We start from the raw sequence: 12,211 nt of genomic DNA on the forward strand, positions 1-12,211 counted from the left end.
TGTACAGGGTCTGACTGGCGTGGGCGTGCGTGTGCGCACGGGAGGTCGGCAGCTGTGCACAACACTCTATTTAAAAAACTACCTGCTCGGGCCCGGCGGCGTGGCCTAGCGGCTAAAGTCCTCACCTTGAATCCGCCGGGATCCCATATGGGCGCCGGTTCTAATCCCAGCTGCTCCACTTCCCATCCAGCTCCCTGCCTGTGGCCTGGGAAAGCAGTGGAGGATGGCCCAAGGCCTTGAGACCCTGCACCCATGAGGGAGACCGGGTGAGGCTCCTGGCTCCAGCCCATTACAGCGCTGCCCATTGTGGCGAGCCTGCAGATCTCTGTCAGTCACCGTTTCAAACTAAATAAATAAACCTTAGAAAAACTTGTCAGTGCACCTGCCATACAGTGTGGGTAAAGATTTTCCTCTGAGACTTTTCTTGCTTATTTTCACACACACATGTGCACGGATGGCAGGGTAGGACAGGTAGCACTGTGTCCCCCTTGTTCTGGTGGCTTGAGATGACCAGTTCCATGGGAACCGCGATCAAGTCCCTTACATCACTGTTATCCCCGGACCCTGGCACCCATAGATCCTCCATAATAAAGCGGGGCACGAAGGGGCCAGCGGGACCCACAGTGGGCGGCGGGGGAGAGAGGCCTGGGTGCAGGCCTGGCCGGTGCGCCGGGCAGAGCCCACAGCAGTCCCCGCCGAGCCGGGGGGGGGGACACAGAGGGCGTGAGGGGGCGCCGGCCTCCAGCACGGGGCGGGAGGGAGCCAGGGCGTGAGGTCGGGCAGGGAGCGCAGCTCACCCACGCCGCGAAGGGCCACGCAGTCCACCGGACAGAAGCCACGCCGGAAACGGAGCGACCCCAACCCAGCACCCGCACACCTGCAAGAGGCCCCGGAAGCCCGCGCCGGCCAGGCCGGAAGTGTCCGGGACCGTACGGCAAGATGGCGACCCCAACTCTGCGGGCGGCCGTGGCCTCATCTGTCCCCTTTTGAGTATGTCTCTACTCTCACCCACCAGCGTCTCCTCATCACCGTCCGCCCACACGCACATTGTTCTTTCTGTCAGCACTGGCGGGAACTGGCTGACAGGCGACACTCGGCAAGGCTGGGGGCCGTTCCGTACGGAAAGTGGAAGAAGGCCGGGCGGGGGCGCGGTTGCGCCGTGAGCTATTTCCGCTTCCGCCGACCCCGTCGTTTTGGTTGGGCCGGCTTGTTTGCAGCCGCTGAGTTCCGCGCCCGGGAAGGTAAACTGAGGTACGGGCGCGCGCGGGGACTCCGGGCGGCGTCCGCGCGGGACGGCCGGGCTGGGGTCGGGGCGGGAGCCGGGGGACCCGGTGGGACCCCGATCCCTGAGCGCCGCGGTGTGGGTGGAGGTGGGCGCCGGGGTGTGCGGTCCGCGGGGTGGACACGGCCTTTCTGCCTTCGCAGCGCCCCGCAGCCTCCGCCTGGGTCCGGCCTTCCCTGTCCAGCTGCCACTGCGGTCTGGGGGCGCCCGCCTCCACCCTCCCGAATGGTGCTCCTGCTCGCAGGCCTCGGCCCAGGACGCAGGCCCCCCGTGCGCCCCGTGCGCCCCGCGCGCCCCGTGCGCCCTGCCCCGGAGCTGCCGGGTGCGCGCCCGGCGCCGCGGAGGACAACCGGCTGCAGCAAGCCCACGGGCGGCCGGCGTCTGGCCCTGTAACCGCGGACGGGCCTCCCCCTCGGGTCTCCCTCCGGCCGCCCCTCGCTGCCCCGCGCCTCCCAGAGCCTCACGCTGGGGCCCTGGGCCCAGCATGGCGAACCTCTCCTGTGCGTAGGGCTCTGCCGGCTGGCGGTCAGCATGGCCGAGCACAGACAGGCTTCAGGGGGGCGGGAGACCCCGCAGGGGGAGCTGCGGCCCGAGCTGGTGGAAGATGAAGGCCCCAGGAGCCCGGCGGCCGAGGAGCCCGGAGGAGCCGGCGGCGGCGAGGCCAAGCTGTCCCCGAGGGAGGAGGAAGAACTGGACCCTAGGATACAGGTGAGAGCGGGGCTGCACTGCGGCCGGGTGAGCTCTGAGGCCTGGGCCTCCGTGCCAGGCGGGAAGGGGGCCAGCACGGGCTGGGCGGGAGGCGGGCAAGGCCAGCCTGAGGTCCCTCAAGGCAGGGCCCGTGGACTGCCGTGGGTGTGCGCGGGTACGTGGGGGACTGTCCATGTGCATCTTGAGGGTGGGCTGTGGTGGCCTGTGGGCAGCGGGCGTGCCCAGGGCTCCTCTGGCGGCAGGACTTTATGAGGCTGCTGCAGCCAGTGCGGAGGGATCAAAGACCGTGAGGGCGTCCTTCTGGCGTGGTTGTGTGCGTGGTGATGCTGAGCCTGGCCGAGCCTGTGTCCCTGCCTGAGTGGGTCACTTGTTTCTCTTGGGCCTCCCGGGCAGCTTCTCCCCCAGCGTGTGGATCTGTTGTCCACGAGGAGACAGGCCTTGGCTGGGAATCGGGCTGCCCAGCCGGGCTGGGATTGCTGGGGCCAGGCTGCAGAGGGACAGCCCTGCGCAGCTGCCATGGCTCGCATGGTGCGGCCAGTGCTGCGGCCTCTTCAGGCCTTCATTTAGCATCTGCTTGCCCGGCGATGAGGCTGCCTGTGCCTGGGGCGCCCTTCAGGGCCAGGCTTGCACTTCGCTGTTCAGTGTTGGGTTCCTCTTCCAGTAGCCACTGAGGTTAAGGAGAGAGGTCAGCCTGCTGGGGACAGTGCACAGACGGCATCACCGAACAGGCATGCATCTTGTCCACTGGATTGGGTGTGTCCCCACCCACAGGCCCATTCCAGCACACCAGGAAGGCTTAGCGTGGGCAGGCAGGGTGGGGCCTGCTGGGTCAAGATGTCCCAAAGGTGGGGGCGGACTGCATGGGGGCCAGACTCCTGAGTCGAGCTTGTACAGCAGTGCCTCCCCCCATGTCTGCTGGGCACCCTGTGGGAGTGGTCAGGAGGCCATCTGGCGCCCACCTCTTGTGTGTCTCTCAGAGAAGGGCACAGGCCCTGTGTGCCTCCTGACCCCTCACTGGGACTCTCTGTGTCCTCCGGGGTCCTGACTTTCTGAGAGGGTCCCAGGCAAGAGAAATGGGGAGAGCAGTGTGGTGCTGGCATGGCCCGGGGATGCTCCCCTGGGATCTGCCTCCTTGGCATGGGACCCCCACAGAGCTGCACATCTTTAGTCCTCACAGGGGTCTCTGCACGTCTGTGCCCGTGCACAAGTGCTGGTTGGCTCTCCCGGGACACTCAGCCGGCAGCCTGGATGCCGCACTGGGTGGGGCCCGGGCTGTGTGGCCTGGCAGCCGTGGAATGCATCCGTGTGCTCATGCTGACTCAGGCCCTGGCCTCCCGGGCTGCCCTGTAGCTGAGGGCCCCAGGAATGCTCTCCCGGGCTGCCCTGTAGCTGAGGGCCCCAGGAATGCTCTCCCGGGCTGTCCTGTAGCTGAGGGCCCCAGGAATGCTCTCCCGGGCTGTCCTGTAGCTGAGGGCCCCAGGAATGCTCTCCCGGGCTTCCCTGGGCAGGCTCCAGCCTGGCGTCCCGGCCCTCAGGCGCCTGTGTTCCCCAGGTGACCTGCAGCTGGGCTCACGTACAGGTGCGTCTTGCTGGCGGTGCGCTGGCTGTCATGGAGAGCTGCTGCCTGCTCCTGCTGCTGCCCACCTGGTGCTTTTCTGAGGGGACAGCCTAGCTGAGGCAGGCCTTTCCTCGGGCTCGGGCTGCAAATGCGATGGGCTGGGGAGGCAAGTGGGCTCTAACCTTGGAGCTCACATTGCTGCCGAGAGCACAGCTGCGGCCTCTGGCCACTGCCTGCTGGCCACTGCCTGCTCCCCCTGCCTGCTGGCCCTGCCTGCTGGCCACTGCCTGCTCCCCCTGCCTGCTTTCCCTGCCTGCTGGCCACTGCCTGCTGACCCTGCCTGCCGGCCACTGCCTGCTCTCCCTGCCTGCTCTCCCTGCCTGCTGGCCACTGCCTGCTCTCCCTGCCTGCTCTCCCTGCCTGCTGGCCACTGCCTGCTCTCCCTGCTTGCTGGCCACTGCCTGCTCTCCCTGCCTGCTGGCCACTGCCTGCTCTCCCTGCCTGCTGACCCTGCCTGCTCTCCCTGCCTGCTGGCCACTGCCTGCTCTCCCTGCCTATTGGCCACTGCCTGCTCTCCCTGCCTGCTGACCCTGCCTGCTCTCCCTGCCGGCATGTGTGCTTGGAGTAACCTCAGTACCACAGGTGCTCACAGAGTCCGAAAAGGGAGGTTGGTGCCCTTACCACTGGCCAGCCTCTCTCTGCCCTGTCCGCTGTCTCTGGCGCCTCCTCTTTTGGAGCCGAGTGGCTGCCAGGCCCTGCCCCCTGACAGCAGTTGCCTTTCTGAGTCCTTTAGGGGGGCTCCCACCAGTGGGTGGATGGCATGGGCACAGCTCCTGGCTGTTCTGGGGTCTGTGGGCCCTGTCGGCTGCACTGGCCCAGGGAGATGTGCTGTTTGGTTGTGGACACTGACTCAGCTTTGAGCCCACAATTCCTTCAGGAGGCGCTGTCTATACTGAGGTTTGGCCTAAGGACCAAATAAGTGTTTTTCCTTGTTTTAAGACTCATTCATTTGAGAGAGAGAGCAGTAAGGGAGAGGGGGACACATCTGCTGTCCTCTGGCTCACTCCCACATGGCTGGGCCAGGCACAAGCCAGGAGCCCGGGCCTCCCTTGGGGCATCCCATGTGAGCCCAGGCACTTGGGCCGTTCTCTGCGAGCTTGCCAGGTGCAAGTGGGAAGCTGGATCGGAAGGGAGCATGTGACAGGGGCTGCTGCCATCACAGGCAGGGCTTACGGAGCTGCCACGCTGGCCCCTGCTGTGGGTTTTAACTTTTTTTAAAAAATAAACATGTGTAATAGTATTACTTCATGTGTAATGTATGCTAAAATGATAATACTGTGCATATGTTGGGTTAAATGAAATAAATGTTGCGATTTCGCCTGTTTGCTGCTTTGGAAAGTTAGAAGTGGCCTAAGTGGCCCCGGGCATCCTTCTGCTGGCAGCGCTGGTGAGGAGAGCTCTGAGCAGAACCCGGGCCCCCTTTCCCAAGGCAGGATCGTGGCGGGGTCATGCTGACAGCAGGCGGAAGTGAATGCTGTTTCTTGTATGTGATGCGGCTGCCATCCTGGCTGGTTGGGTCTGAAAGTGAAGGACTAAGAGACTCTCCAAGGCCTAGTCCTTCTGCAGCCTGCCAGCCAGGCCGGGGAGCCAAGGAGCCAGGTGGGGGCGGGAGTGGGGCAGGATGGTGGTGTCTGGACAGCCGGCTCAGGCTGGTTGGGTGAGGGCCCCTCCGGGGTAGGGGCCTTGGCACACGGTGGTCCTTGGAGTGTCCTTAGCTCTCCAGTGGGAGCTTGGGAGTTTTCTTGGGCAGGGAGGATAGCTCGACCCAGTGCCCAGCTCTCTGCCACTTCCAACCTGAGCTGGTCCCTCCTCCCATGACATGTGCTGTGTCAGGGCCTGGAGTTGCTGTCACCCGTAGCTCAGATTGACCCTGCAGGGCCTGGTCCTTGCTGGCTGTGACCTGAGTGCCCACTGCGTGTCGGGAGTCTGCGCTGCCCAGCCAGAGTCTGCAGCCTTCCCTGCTGTCCCTGAGCTGGGCACGGTCTTCCTGGCTTGACTGCCTTCCTGCTCCACCGACTGCCTGGCACCAGGCTCTGGGGCCCTGTGCGCCTGGGAAGGGGCCGTGTCTCCACCGACTGCCTGGCACCAGGCTCTGGGGCCCTGTGCGCCTGGGAAGGGGCCGTGTCTCCACCGACTGCCTGGCACCAGGCTCTGGGCCCTGTGCGCCTGGGAAGGGGCTGTGTCCCCCCAGCCCTCAGATCTCACCTGCCACTTGTCCACCCCGGTCCCTGTTTCCCTCCCCAGTTCCTGTGTCTGCTCTGTCAAGGCCTGCCTGGGAAGCAGCAGCCCTGAGAGTGCCCCACACCCTTCATGCCCCCAGAGGGCCTGCTGCCTTCCTTCCGGGTCTCTGTACCCTGAGTGGTCCCCCTCTGCAGGGTGACTTCTTGGTGGCATGTGCAGGAAGCATGGCTGGACGGAGGGCCTGCCATGAAGCAGGAGGGTTCCTGGCTGCCGTGTTGTATGCAGGGTGGTGCTGCCTTCTCCAGGCCTCAGGCGGGAATGCTCTCGGTTGGAGGTGTGAGGATGGCAGGAGGCTGCGCGCTGAGTCTCTGATGAGGAGGCCTTCAGCCGCCCCTCACAGCTGGCTGGGTGTGCGTCCTTTGTTGGGCTCTGACTCGCCCCACTGTGCGGCAGGAGGAGCTGGAGCACCTGAACCAGGCCAGCGAGGAGATCAACCAGGTGGAGCTGCAGCTGGACGTGAGTGTCCCTGGGGACTCCTCTGCCCTCCCGTGCTGGTTTGAGATGCAGGAGAGGCCAGCCCCCACACCTGCCTCCCCCACCTTGTCCCATTGCCAGGAGGCCAGGACCACCTATCGGAGGATCCTGCAGGAGTCAGCCAGGAAGCTCAATGCCCAGGGCTCCCAGCTCGGGAGCTGCATCGAGAAGGCCCGGCCTTACTACGAGGCCCGGCGGCTGGCCAAGGAGGTATGGCCCTCGTGCACGCCCGGCCCCCGGGGTCCCCTCGGGCAGCCCCTGTCCTCAGCTTCCGTCCTGTCCTCACTGCCTTGAGGACCGGGTTGTTTCTGCAGCTCTTTTTGCTCATGCCTTGTCCTGTACCCTCCCCCCTTTTATAAATCATTCCTGTTCCACACTGGAAGGCTGGGTTAGAGTGACAGGAAGAAAGCAGGGTCACTTCTAACCCTGTGCTACATGTTCCATGCCTGGTGAGCCTGGGGCCTGGTGAGCCTGGGGCCTGGGGTACCCTGAGAGCTGAGTGACAGGCACAGGGTAAATTCATGAGGATTATCCCGCCAGAGGGGGCCTGCTGGGCTGCGGGCACGTCAGGGTCAGCAGCCAGGAGCCAGAGGGGGCCTGCTGGGCTGCGGGTACGTCGGGGTTAGCAGCCAGGAGCCAGAGGGGGCCTGCTGGGCTGTGGGCATGTTGGGGTCAGCAGCCAGGAGCCAGAGGGGGCCTGCTGGGCTGTGGGCACGTTGGGGTCAGCAGCCAGGAGCCAGAGGGGGCCTGCTGGGCTGCGGGCACGTTGGGGTCAGCAGGCAGGAAGGAGGCTTAGCTCAGATCCTCCGCTGCGTGCAGGGCAGGCGGGCTTTGAAACCCGGGCAGGGAGCTCTGTGCTTAGAGGTGCCTCCAGCTCTCCAGGTCCTGGCCCTGGTGGTGTCGGCAGAGGTGGTGTTGGCCTGGTGTGAGAGTAAGGTAAAGGAAGTGGTCGAGGGTCTGGGCCCTGGACAGGTCAGTGTCTGGTCAGGGTGGGCTCACGAGGGTGTACTTCCTAGGAAGTGGTCAGCCCTGCTGGGGCAGCCTCTCCTTGGCCACTAAGGCCCCACAGTGTCAAAGTGTTGTTAACATACAGAAAATTAAAGAGAGTTAGTACCGCACCAGTAACCCTTTGCGAAGTCGCTGTGGCATGTGCTCTGCCAAGGTGGGACTTGTGCTGCTCTTGCTGCTTCGTTTTGCTGAGCTTGCGAGGAAGTAGACACGCGTGCTGCTGCTGGGGACTTCTTGGTGTGTGTGCAGAGAGCGTGGCTGGAGGGAGGGGCAGCAGAGCAGGAGGGCTCATGCCGCGGCAGTGTGCATGGTGCTTCTCGGTCCTTACTAGGTTGGCACAGGCCGAATGCCCTTCTCTGGGATGCCTGGAGCCAGAGGTGTCCTCAGTGTGGGTGTTTCAGGATTTTTAGGTTTTGGGAGGGCCCCGAGTCTGAACACGGAGTGCATTTCTGTTTCATGTGCACCTTGCCAGGCAGCCTGAAGGCAGTGTCAGGCCATGTTCTCCCCGCGTGGAGCAGGTGGCAGGGAGCTTCTTGCTGCCAGCGTCGTGCTCAGTCTTGGAGATGGGGCATTCTGCATGTGCGGGTGTTTGGGTCTGGACACTGTCTGAACATCTCTGATGCTGTCTGCTGGCTGAGGGGTTGATGGCCCCAGGGGCCTGCCTCCTGGGCCCCAGGCACAGTGCCCTGAACACCTTCCCTCCCTGTGGCTGGATCCCCCAGTTCTCCCTGGATGAAGGGGTGTGGACTTTGATGAGCTGGCTCCAGGCCAGATAGCTGTCTGTGCCTTCTCCACCTCCGCCTCCACTGCCTCTGCCTGGACTGCCTCTTCTTCCTCCTCCTCCTCCTCCTCCCCCTCCCCCTCTTCTGCCTCCCCCTCCCCTCCCCCTTTCCTCCCTCTCTCCTCTCCCTCTCCTCCCCCCTCCTCCCCCTCCCTCTCTCCTACTCCCCCCTCCTCCTCGTCCCCCTCATCCATGTCCTCAGGAAGGACCCTTTGAAAGCATCTGTCTCTGTGACATTCATCCTGAGCTTCATCAGGGAAACTCAGTGTTGCAGTTGGTCTTCCTCCCCCGTCCTTGTGCCCTGGGTGGGTGTCGTTGGTGGGACCCCCACGGTGCTCCCTGTGCCAATAGCCTGTGCCAACAGGCCCAGCAGGAGACGCAGAAGGCGGCGTTGCGGTACGAGCGGGCCGTGAGCATGCACAACGCCGCCCGCGAGATGGTGTTTGTGGCAGAGCAGGGCGTCATGGCCGACAAGAACCGCCTGGACCCCACGTGGCAGGAGATGCTCAACCACGCCACCTGCAAGGTGAGGCAGGGCCTGCGCTTCCTGTGCGCCCTTGTCCCGTCCCATGCCGCCCTTGCCTTTGAGTCCCTCTCAGGCCCCCTCCCCGTTTGGTTTCTGATGCTTCCACAGACCATTCCCCCTGACTTGGAATGCCATCCTGGGCAGCCAGCAGGGGCCAGCCCTCGCCATTCACCCTGGTTTCCCCAAGGAGCCATTGGAAGGGGGAACGGGGCAGCAGGGTCTCTGGCACTTGCGGAGTGCAGGTCGAGGGTCATCTCCTGGCCACCTGTCCTGGGATTCCCTGCACGCCATTTGGCCCCTCTGCTTCCTGGGCCCTGCAGACTGGAGCACATCCAGGGAGGGGTCGGGGAGGGGCCCTGGGGGCTGGGGAAGGGCTCTGTGGGGTCGGGGAGGGGGCCCTGGGGGCTGGGGAAGGGCTCTGTGGGGTCGGGGAGGGGGCCCTGGGGGCTGGGGAAGAGCTCTGTGGGGTGGGGGTGGTGGAGAAATGAAGGAGGAGCCCTGTGGGGGACGCGTGGAGGAGGGTCTGTGTTACAAGGCTGCCCAGGGATCAGCACAGCCCACCGCTCTGGTAGACCTGGTGGCAGGGATATTATTACCCTGCTTAGCTGTGTCCCTGGGCTGTGCATAATTGAGGTGTGAGCGCCCCGGCCACAGCTGCGACTCCCCACGTGGGTGCACCTGCCGTCCATGACCCTTAACTGCTGATGTGCAAGGTGCTCACAAGATAGCAAGTGAGCTGAGTGGGGTGTGGGATTGTGCCGGTGGCACCACACCCTGTGCCCAGGACCAGTCCTAGGGGGTCATGAGGTCAGCTCGCAGTTCCAGAGATGGAAAGAAGCTCACCAGCCAAGGCTTCCCGTGTTGTGGGCATGGCAGGTGATGCAGGGTGGGGTTTGCGAAGGACGTTCCTGTCCAGGTGCCCAGGTAGCTCCAGATGGGCACCTGGAGCAGAAACCAGGGACTAGAGTGAGGGTCCCAGCCTGGCGCTGTGATGTGTCCTCTGTCCCGCTGTGCAGGTGAATGAGGCAGAAGAGGAGCGGCTCCGGGGCGAGCGGGAACATCAGCGGGTGACGCGGCTGTGCCAGCAGGCTGAGGCACGAGTCCAGGCCCTGCAGAAGACCCTCCGGCGAGCCATTGGCAAGAGTCGTCCCTACTTCGAGCTCAAGGCCCAGTTCAGCCAGATCCTGGAGGTAGCTGAATGGGAGGCTGAAGAGCAAGGACAGCTGGGCAGGGGTGGGGAGTGAGGGCAGCTGGGCAGGGGTGGGGAGTGAGGGCAGGTGGGGGAGTGGGGAGTGAGGGCAGGTGGGGGGGTGGGGAGTGAGGGCAGCTGGGCAAGGATGGGGAGTGAGGGCAGCTGGGCGGGGGTGGGGAGTGAGGGCAGCTGGGCAGGGGTGGGGAGTGAGGGCAGGTGGGGGGGTGGGGAGTGAGGGCAGCTGGGCAGGGGTGGGGAGTGAGGGCAGCTGGGCGGGTTGGGGAGCGAAGGCAGGTGGAGGGGGTGGGGAGTGAGGGCAGCGGGGGGGCTGTTGTGCCCCCTCTAGGCTGTCCTGAGGGGGGCACAAGGTGGGGATGGGGATCACTGTGCTCAGAGATCCCTCAAGGCAGGAGTGCAGGGTAACTTGGGGCTTGGGGAGGCAGGCAAGAGGGGCCCATGTGTTGACGGTGGGGCTGGCAGGACAGTGGGCACGAACAGCCTGGGGGAGGGTGGTGGGATGGGGCTGAGGGAGGGGCTGGCAGGACAGTGGGCACGAACAGCCTGGGGGGAGGGTGGGATGGGGCTGGAGGGGCTGGCAGGACAGTGGGCACGGACAGCCTGGGGGAGGGTGGTGGGTTGGGGCTGAGGGAGGGGCAGGACAGTGGGGTGGTGGGAGGCTTTGGGCTGCTCCGGGAGAGGGAAGAGGCCACCACAGTCTCGCCCCTAACGCTAATCCTAACCCGCCCTGCCCTCTGCAGGAGCACAAGGCCAAGGTGACAGAGCTGGAGCAGCAGGTGGCCCAGGCCAAGACGCGCTACTCGGTGGCCCTGCGCAACCTGGAACAGATCAGCGAACAGATCCATGCACGCCGCCGGGGCCTGCCTGTCCATCCTCCCGTCCTCCCTCCCGGGCCGCGGCGCTCCTCCCCAGTGGGCGCCGAGGACGGGGACAGTGGGATTGAGGGTGCTGAGGGGGCAGGGCTGGAGGAGGGCAGCAGCCTGGGGCCTGGCCCTGGCCCTGACACGGACACCCTGAGTCTGCTGAGCCTGCGCACCGTGGCCTCTGACCTGCAGAAATGCGACTCGGTGGAGCATTTGCGTGGTCTGTCTGACCATGCCAGCCTGGATGGTCAAGAGCTGGGAGCCCGGAGTGAGGGCCGCCGGGGCAGCGATGGTGGGACCCGAGGGGGCCGCCACCAGCGCAGCATCAGCCTGTAGCTCGTGATCAGTGCACAGGCTGGATTCTCTGGCCAGGGGCCAGGCGGGGCCTGCGGGCTCCCCTCTCGGGCCTGGTGTTCCCCAAGGCAGCCTTCCCCTGTGCTGGGAGGACAGGCACTGAGCCGTCTGCCTGCCCAGGCTCCTCCTCCCTGCCCCAGGCCTCAGGAAGCACCTGCGCCCGCCGACTGCTCGAGTGTCTGACACCATCGCTATCTCATTCTAGCTTCCTGCTCTGCCTGGTGTCTCCCTCAGGGAGCGTGGTCTAGGAGGCCCAGAAGCGCATCCGAAGAGCTGTGGCAGGGCTCCTGGAGGGGTGGGTGTCTGTGTAACTGTGAGGTGTGTGTGTGGAAGGTCCTTTCCACGCTGGCCCAGGGGTGGTCAGCTCCCCCGGGCACCGGCGGGGCCTTAGAGAGGCAGGCTGTGGTGAGATGGGTAGAGGAGCTGAGACATGTCTCCACAGCCTCTTGCAGGACTTGGAACTTGGTGCTCAACTGCTCTGCCTTGCTGTCCCTCAGCCATACCTGCCCCGATGTGGGGTCTCAGGCTAGGCTGCCGTGCCGCTCGTGTGCCCTGCTGTGGAAAGGGTGTGCTGGGCTGTGAACCCCAACCCTGCTCAGGGAGCTCTCAGGTGTGCAGTGGGGCTCCCAGGCTGCTGGGGAGCTGTGGCCAGGGGAGCAGCGGGCACTGCACTTGCACAGCTGCCCCACTCACTGGCTGGAAGAGGTGGCCATGATGAGAGCCTTGGGGTTTGAGGTGGCCACAGAGGGGTGCCTGGGGGCTGGGAGGGGAGGACCTGGCTGTGCGTGGGGGATGGGTCTGCCCTGGTTTTATTTAAATAAAATAGTTTCTGTTACTATTATAGTAAGGTTCACTGTCCCTGTTGGGGGAGGCTGAGCAGGGTGTGGTGGGGAGGAGAGCGGGCCGATGGAGGATTAGGTGGAGCCAGCCAGGTGGTGTATGAGTGCTTTGGGCAGGGGCAGACGCCAAGCAGTCGGCGCCCCTGGGTGTGTGCTGGTGAGCGGGGGGGACTGGACTCAGGGGCCTCTGGAGTGGACGGAGCAATGTAGGAGGCTGCCAGCCGGGTCTGTCCTGGCCATGTCCCCCCACCGACCCCTGAGCATCAGGCTCGGACGTTCTTAGATGCAGCGTGCATCCTGAGGGGGT

General features: G+C 64.9%; 1 protein-coding gene across 2 annotated transcripts; it reads left to right on the top strand.

Moving 5' to 3' along the window:
- The first annotated feature begins 1,097 nt into the window (after positions 1-1,097).
- On the top strand, positions 1,098-11,908 carry SH3BP5L (SH3 binding domain protein 5 like). Of its 2 annotated transcripts, none has more exons than XM_058677329.1 (7): positions 1,098-1,241; positions 1,426-1,990; positions 6,243-6,305; positions 6,405-6,533; positions 8,477-8,638; positions 9,655-9,828; positions 10,589-11,908. In XM_058677329.1, exons 2-7 carry the CDS (start codon positions 1,814-1,816, stop codon positions 11,045-11,047), a joined length of 1,164 nt encoding a protein of 387 aa, XP_058533312.1. In that variant the 5' UTR covers positions 1,098-1,241; positions 1,426-1,813; the 3' UTR covers positions 11,048-11,908. The 2 variants fall into 2 exon arrangements, with proteins under 2 accessions (XP_058533312.1, XP_058533311.1); XM_058677328.1 differs by having other exon boundaries at positions 1,109-1,251.
- The last annotated feature ends 303 nt before the right edge of the window (positions 11,909-12,211 follow it).

The sequence above is a fragment of the Ochotona princeps genome, chromosome 19 (assembly GCF_030435755.1).
Source record: "Ochotona princeps isolate mOchPri1 chromosome 19, mOchPri1.hap1, whole genome shotgun sequence".
NCBI classification, from domain to species: domain Eukaryota; kingdom Metazoa; phylum Chordata; class Mammalia; order Lagomorpha; family Ochotonidae; genus Ochotona; species Ochotona princeps.

Coding starts and splice junctions, on each gene's coding strand:
- SH3BP5L (XM_058677329.1), top strand. CDS start 1,814: ATGGCCGAGCACAGACAGGCTTCAGGGGGGCGGGAGACCCCGCAGGGG. Junction 6,306..6,404: donor AGGTGGAGCTGCAGCTGGAC/GTGAGTGTCCCT, acceptor TCCCATTGCCAG/GAGGCCAGGACCACCTATCG. Junction 9,829..10,588: donor AGTTCAGCCAGATCCTGGAG/GTAGCTGAATGG, acceptor TGCCCTCTGCAG/GAGCACAAGGCCAAGGTGAC.